Source organism: Anoplopoma fimbria, chromosome 9, assembly GCF_027596085.1.
Source record: "Anoplopoma fimbria isolate UVic2021 breed Golden Eagle Sablefish chromosome 9, Afim_UVic_2022, whole genome shotgun sequence".
Taxonomy (NCBI): Eukaryota; Metazoa; Chordata; class Actinopteri; order Perciformes; family Anoplopomatidae; genus Anoplopoma; species Anoplopoma fimbria.
Genome location: NC_072457.1, coordinates 28,896,443 through 28,904,505, shown reverse-complemented (window position 1 = coordinate 28,904,505; position 8,063 = coordinate 28,896,443). Strand labels below are relative to the sequence as shown.

At 43.5% G+C, this 8,063-nt stretch overlaps 1 protein-coding gene across 1 annotated transcript; it reads right to left on the bottom strand.

Moving 5' to 3' along the window:
- Window positions 1–1,025: 1,025 nt before the first annotated feature.
- adra2c (adrenoceptor alpha 2C) lies at window positions 1,026–2,378 on the bottom strand. The gene has a single exon (XM_054605265.1). The coding sequence runs from the start codon at window positions 2,376–2,378 to the stop codon at window positions 1,026–1,028; it is 1,353 nt and encodes a 450-aa protein (XP_054461240.1).
- Between the last annotated feature and the right edge of the window lie 5,685 nt (window positions 2,379–8,063).

The window sequence follows — 8,063 nt, the reverse complement described above, 5'->3', positions numbered from 1 at the left end:
ACGGAAAATAGAATGGTGGAGAATAGAAAGACACTTGACAAGGAAGAATCCGACCATTTGAAAATGCAGGCTTACACACACACACACACACACACACACACACACACACACACACACACACACACACACACACACACACACACACACACACACACACACACACACACACACACACACACACACAGTGAAAGCTTCATTGGGTGGCCATGTGCCTCAGCAGTACTTCTGTATTCCATCTTTTTTTCCAGAGGGGTACATGGGGTACTGTACATGCTACTGTATCCAGACTGAGTCCAAGCCACATTTACAAGTTCACACAAAACACACGTCCTGATAAAAGGTTTCCACTGCAGTGCCCATTTCAGACACTGATGCAGGAATATGACTTTTTAGTAGTCTTTTTGTTTTTTGTTTTAGTGATTCTGTTTTGCTACTGAAACAGTAAGCAAGGAGCCCCTTCGTCCCATTGGTCCTCATGTTGAGACTGTGACGTAAGAAAGAAAGGTAGAGAAAAACAGAGTAATAGACAGAGAGAAGATCGATACCACTATCTGATGTCACAAGCAGCGGTTTTGTGCAGATTGTCAAGGCCTTCGTATTATATTCAGTGAATGAGGTCACATTTGGAATCAAGTGTCTCTGTAAACCCTTCGCCTCATGTGCAGTTCATCCATGTGCAGCCACTGTGGCGTGCATGCATCACAGTAACCGTTATAAGTCAGTGTATTGTATTTCAGTGAAGGGAGAAGAAGTCAATGAGGAAGGGGGAAATGAGCCGTAGCTCCACATCAGAGTCCAAAAGCTGCCTGAATGGCATCGAATGAAAGCCTCCTCTTTGAATAAGAGCTTACTCTTTAAAAACCCTTTTCTGTTCAATTATCCCTTCGTTTCTAGTGCAATCCCTGAAAGTAAAGGTGCGAAAGCCCCCCCCCCTCAGGCCAGCACTTCATCTTACAGCTCAGAACAGTTCAAATTTGTCTGCTGGGCTAAAATGTCTATTACAACCCCATCCATGCAGGAAGCATTCAGAAAGAGCGTTTCCATGACTTACAGAGGATCTTCTGGAAGGCTCTGCGGAAGTCCTGGTTAAAGATGGTGTAGATGACCGGGTTTAGAGAGCTGTTACAGTAACCGATCCAGAAAAAGAATTTGAACAGCGTCTCAGGGATTTGGCACGGCTCCCGGCAGATCCCATACAGACTGTAGGAGAAGAAGAACGGGAACCAGCACACAACGAAAACCCCCATGACGACGGCGAGGACGAAGGTGAAGCGCTTCTCCCGAGCTGCGGAGATTTTCTTCCTATTGACGGTGCTCCGGCGTTTGCGGCGAGATGAGAACAGCTCCATAGACTTGGAACTGGCACGCGACTTCCTGCTGGAGTATTTTGAGGCGGAACTGCTTTTCCGGCTGGACTTCCTGTCTTTTCTGTCGTCGCGGTGATGTTTGGAGGAAATGGAACTTTTCTTAGGTTTCTCGTCCGACGAGCTGCTGTCTTCGAAGTCGTCATCGTGATCTGTCGCTGGATGTTTGCCCTCGTTCGACAGAGGGGATCGAACCGCTTGCTCCTGGCAGTGTCCGTTCCCACGTTCATGGTCTTTCATGCTGTCGTCCCTGCTGGACTTCAGCGACCCTCCTCTGCCTGGTTCGGCTTGGTCCATCCCGTTCTCCAGTGGCGAGTCCACATCCCTCTTCTTCTCCGACATTGTTCTGGTCCTGGTCTTTGCCACTTGGTAGATGCGAATATAGACCAGGATCATGATGACACAGGGTGCAAAGAATGAGCCAATACTGGAGTAGAGGATGTACCAGGTCTCATCATTCAGGATACACTGAGGATTGGATTCACTGCTGCTCCTGTCCATTGATATCAGCGGTGGGAAGGAGATGACGGCCGAGATCAACCACACCACCACGATCATCCCTTTAACTCTTTTAGGCGTTCTCTTTAAGTTATACTCTACCGCCTGTGTCACCGACCAGTACCTGTCCAAACTAATGGCACACAGGTGAACAATAGAAGAGGTGCAGAATAAAACGTCCAGAGCCAGGTAGATGTCGCACCAAATTTTTCCGAAAAACCAGTAGCCCATGAGTTCATTTGCCAGAGAAAAGGGCATGACCAGGGTGGCCACCAGTATGTCCGCACTGGCCAGGGAGACCAGAAAAAGATTCTGTGGTGGTTTCAGGGCTCTGCTGGTTAAAACGGCGATAACAACCAAGACGTTCCCGACTATTGTAAACAGAATCAGAAAGCTGACAAGTCCGGCCAGACCCCAGATAGCCAGCTGGGTGTACTGGCTCTGGGAGGTGAAATTAGAGGAGATATTCCCTGCCTCTATCCCATCCTCCAGGATGGAGCTATTCAAAAAATCCATTTTGAGTATTTTTCTATTCAAGATATGATTCTTTTTTCAAATACAATTTGAGGAAATAATGTATAGAAACATCCCATTAAGATCTCAGCTCATATTTCACTACAGAAATGTCCTGCAAATGGCATTTTTCTTCTTCTCTCCTCACCTGCGATCCTCCACCTCCTGCATGCAAGTCTCTCCTTTTGAAAAAGAGATAAAGACAGAGAGAGAGATAGAGAACGCAATATGCTAAGTCTTTTTTAAGTCCTTATTCCAAAACAGTGCAGGATGCTCCGCAGCAGAATGTCCATAGTTGGAGAGCGGACTCTCCTCACCGCGTCCTCTCCATCCCGACTGCGTCCTCTCTCCTCTCCACCTCCGCTGGGTCCTGAGACAGGCTTGTAACAACCACGTGTCTCTCTTTCTTCTTTTTCTTTTTTACCCTCTCCGCATCGGAGACAAAGATAGAGGCGACTCTTGAAGGAGATGAGATGATTACCGGTGAAATAAGCAAGAGAATGTTATATGACTAAAACAGTGTTTATCAGTGATTTAGGAATATCAAATCAGATCAGTGCAGGCTGCTGCTGTAGGAGAGGGTTCCATGTGTGTCCAGTTTATCTGCATTGTCAGATTTGTGACAGACAGCTGGTCGGCGACTCTCTCTCTCTCTCTCTCTCTCTCTCTCTCTCTCTCTCTCTCTCTCTCTCCAGCACCAAGACGAACACACTTGAGGTCAGTATTGTAACAGCCAGCACACACACACCGTTAATATGAGCACCGTGAGATATGCAATCTACACAGCCATCATGTGAATATATATATAGCATATGTAGTGATTAACATGGGCCCTGCATGAGCATAGGAAATCATCTGTGTGACCTTGCAGTGGAAACTTTAATCATTTCCCTGGCCTTGGTGTGTTTGTGTTTTGGTAATTGTGCTGATAAGAAGATTGCAGGACTACAAGATGCAGTTGTCTTTTGGAGCTATGAAGCACTAAGTTTTTGGGGATATGTTTATAAATCATCTTCATGGAAAGAAGTGTGAATGCATACATGATATGTGATTAATGCGTTCATCGCTTGGGTGGACTTTATCAGGCAATAACGGGCCGAATCATCCATTATGACATCCAGGTTATCTTCTCTGTCTCTTCATGTGTTTTCATTTCCGATGAGGACACAAGTGCATGGACGCTTGCTACACAAAGTTTTTTGGCTCACTTTTTATTTATCTCTGCCCCCCCGCCGTCTAATCTGGGTGGTGCTGCCGCATGGAGAGAGCCTGTATCTCCTTTGGCGTACAGCCTGGCATTAAGTTCCTGGACCAGCTCGTTTATTGACCGGTCTCTCCCAGCTAAGTACCTGCCATTAATAACAGAGCGACTCAGCCATACTGAATTAAAGAGCAGCCACAGCTACAAGAAATGCTCAAGTCCAAATTGAGCCTCATCAAGGCTATGAGGTGGGAGAAGGAGGGCTCAGGGGGTCCCGCTCCATCGATGACACTGTCAGGATTGCAGAGAGTCTCTAACTCGTCCCCACCCATCACCAAAACACCCTGCTCCTTCTCATGCTGCCTGTTTAAATTGAACTAAGGCTAGAGTGATGCTGTAGGTCAGCGTGGATGCACTCTAAGCTGATTCTGAACAGACAGGCAAGCCTTATTATGGTCATTAAGTCATGTCCCGGGGCATCAGCTCTGTCCATATAATTGGGGCACCAGTGAGCGATCTCAGCTATTACCAAGCTCTTTTCTTGTTCCCAGCATTGTGCTCTGCTCAGAGGGAATAAGTTGGCTCTTTCTGCTACAGAACAAGCCAGAAGCCAGCTATTTGGTGTCAATAAGACTGTTTTGATTACTTTTATCTCTGTAAATCGAGGCTTTGTACTTTTATTTGCCTCTTTAGAACTAGGGACACACTAAATGATCCTCTTTTATCGTTGTTTCATTCATTGTTATTCTGGTTCAGTTACTGCAGCTGCACAAATTGGGGCCGTGGTTTGCTCCTCATAACAGAGTGGTTGTTGGTTTGCATTTTTCTTGTGGCTACACTGCAGTATTTGTGATGACTTCTGAAAATTGAGTACCAGAGATTTCTATTAAATGGGGGAAGTGAAAAGCAATATGAGCCTAATGAGATTCACCTAATAGAGCTTCAAAAACTTAATAACACCTGATGTGTTTTAACATGATGAGCCTTTTGTGGCCTGATGAATACAATGAGCACTGCGGTTATTACACTTCATCATCCAATCAGCTCCTCACCATAGCTTCAAGGCATAATTCCAGAGGGGTGTCAATCTCCTTCTTATGAACTTGTGTTCATAATGTGCATGAATGTACAACAAGAGCACAGAATACTAAGTCAACTACATACGAACAAATCCTATTCCCCAAGGAAATTTAAGCTGCGACCAGTAACAACCACTTCTAATTTCCCCACCCTCGGTAATGTGCAGTGGTTTCCATATAGGCCCCGTCATGAAGGGAGGCATGGTACCAGCTGTTGACAGTGACAAATGACATTGTTACCTGGGAAGACAAATATAGAGCCAGAAACAAATAGTTCAGGGGAGCACCATCAAGCTCAGGGGAGTTTCTCTCTGCTAGCATAAACTCACTGAACAGGGCCTTCTTATCTAGTGCCTTTCTGTGGTAAATGACCTTGTCGGAAAAACAAAAAGAAATATTTGTAACCTTAATCCTAAATCTATCACAATATGAAATAAAGTTGGTGCTGTCGATAATTCTATTCTTCTAAAATAATCTCACATATCTCCAACTGATCCCAACCATTCGATCATGTGTGTGTGGGCTTGTCAGAGCTACAAGAGGCCAGAGTGATTTAAAAAAGCCAGTGGGAGCTATATTTTAAATCAGAGCTATCTCTTACAGGGTTGTCTTTCTCAACCCTACGCCGCCTCCAGAGACTTGCCAGCACATCCACTGTGACCTTGGCATAGTTGTCCCTGTGAAGCAGGCAGCTGGATGTCATGCAGGATGCATTTTAAACAAAAGCGATAAGAGATATCTTAGCTTTTCTGATTTCACTCTTGAATGAAAGACATGTGGGTTGCATTTCAATTGTGGCCCATGCCCTCAATGTGAACATACAAATTATCATTAATGTATATGCACAATGACTTTCACAGACTCGGATGACAGCTATATATTATAAAGGGTACCAAACGTGAATTTGGAAAGTCTCTCGATTTGATTTATCAATTTCTGGTTGTAGAAATCTGTTTTTAGAAGAACATTTTTGCTGAATTTTGAAAATGACTCTTTAACTATTACAATCAATAGACCAATTCTTTTGCTGAGATTTCTGTTTCATACAGTAACCAAATTAGAGATATTTATTTTATTTCAAACTTTCAAAAGATGGTTTTTTTCACATTTAATCCACATCAATATTAGTCAATACAGAACTCTCTTTGCTCTGTTAAATTTCCAATGAATCTGCACAAATCTGCTGAAAGTGAAAAGATATTTTGATAATCTCTTTATTAATAGTTTGGAATGCTTTTTGAAAATGTGGCTGCTATTCAGCGCAAAAATAATACAACAAAGAAGTATCAGTGACTCCATCTGTAATTAACAGATATGCTTAATAGTGCCCAGAATAGTGCCCTCTATGTTCCCATTTTACACAAGTCTTCAGATTATGCAACTCTCCCGAGAAAAGTTGACTGTCCAATTTATAAACGCTGCATTGCTTGAAATGAGTGGCTGGTGGTCATTACTATCCATCTGAGTGACAGTTGGGCCAAACTGGCAGATCTGCAGGCAACTCGAGCCTAAGGCGCAGCAGGAATGTGTTAAAAACGTGGCATCTCAGACAAAGACCGACACCAATCAACTAGGTGTTGCATCATGATCTGCACATGACCACATGACATGACCATCTGTGAAGTGTAACTCGAAGAGGTCACAGATTGGCCGAGAGTGGACAGAAAAGATGATATAGGAATCAAAGAACAGGAGAGACGATGCATTGATCATGAGAAGTCATCATTAGTTCTGGTTGGCCGATTGAATCAACACCCAAGAGTTAAGTGCATAATACTATACTGAAATAAATGAATTGCCCGTAGGTGTGGATGTGAGCGTGATTGGTGACCAGCCCCTCCCCCCTGACTCTGAACAGCATAAGCGGTTTAAGATAATGGATGGAATGGATGGATGTTTGACGAATGGTACATTATCCTTTGAGTCAATGCCTCTCAACTTTAGGCTACCTAGAAGAAAGACTGTGTGATGTGGCGTAAAAATAAATCCAAGTCAAGACATTCAACTTAGATCACCAAACTTGTCAGCTGGTAAAGTAAACCGCCCAAATGGGATTTTGATGATATCCAATCAAACATGGAACCAGACTGTACATGTAGTGCTCCATCTGCAGATAAACCCGCTCAAGCCTTTTGCATTACAGCACCTCTCCTTCCATACCCTCGCCGATGGATACTTTAACAGCCTTCGGTAAGGCTTTTTTCAAGTGCTATGGATTTCTCCAAGATGCCTGACACTTCCGCATAATCCCACTACTGATGCCTCTGCCCCCGAGAGCTCAGCTACAAAGCTGAACCCGTAACAGCCCGGTGAGGCTAGAGTTGTGAAGTGAAGAGTGAGAAAGAGAGTAGAAAGGGAAAGGCAAACAGGCAAGACAGGGAGAAACAATGTAGAAATAATAAAGCCAGCTGAAGAGCAAGATGAGACGTAGAGTCAGGAGTCAAGATACGTCTTAGGGAAAATAACTTGTTGGGTTATGGGTTGCCTAGATCCCTCCATCATGTCGTAAAAGGTGGTAGTAACCTTCATCATCAGTTAATTAGCAGTAGGGCTGAAAGGTGTTATTCACACTATGGGTCTTGAGTGACAAATGGTATTCCACTTCCCACCTTACACTTCAGGTTCTCACAGGATATAATTGTATCTGGTGGTTTCCTTTTTTTGTCGTTTGGATTTGGTCAAACACACATGCGTGCAATCAACTGCTACATGGGGACCAAAATTATTTCCTTGTGTTAAAGAGGCTTTTAATTTGTGATAATTCAATGACCAGCTGGTCAGGAGTTTCCTAATGCGGCGTTTATGACAAATGGTATCATAAAGTGGACTTATATTGTAGGTGATTTGATTGGGCAGTCATAAGGCGGCTCATTAATCTGGAAGTCTAATTAATGATTTTATAGAGTATCATTTTTTTGTCATTTTTAGTATCTTAGTACATTTTTTTACTGATTACACCAAACCACTCATGTAGCCTTTACTGGTCACTTCAGATCAACATATTGAAGCCTTCTTCTTTAGCTTGAACAATCCTCAGTGTTATCTAAAAGAACCACAGAACTCTCCCGGATGATTTAACAATCCTAGGTTTGGCGGACGACTACAATAACCATGAGCCCCAGCCGCCGTTGCCATGGAGAAGAAGCCGGTTCTAGTCGCAGCAGTGGTGTAATCAAAACTCTTCGTTGTTGTATTTGTGAACAAAACACAGCACCATAGTTGCTGAATTCATCCAAGATTAACCCAGATTTGAAATGGAGGTGTTTTATCTGCAGATTGTATTTTTTGTTTTCTTAACAAGGTATTCTTTAGCTTCCACCTGCCATTAACAAGGCACACAACATCATTTTAAGCTCTGTGATTGGATGTTTCTTTCCAAAATGTACCTTGGGAGTTATAGTTAGGTTT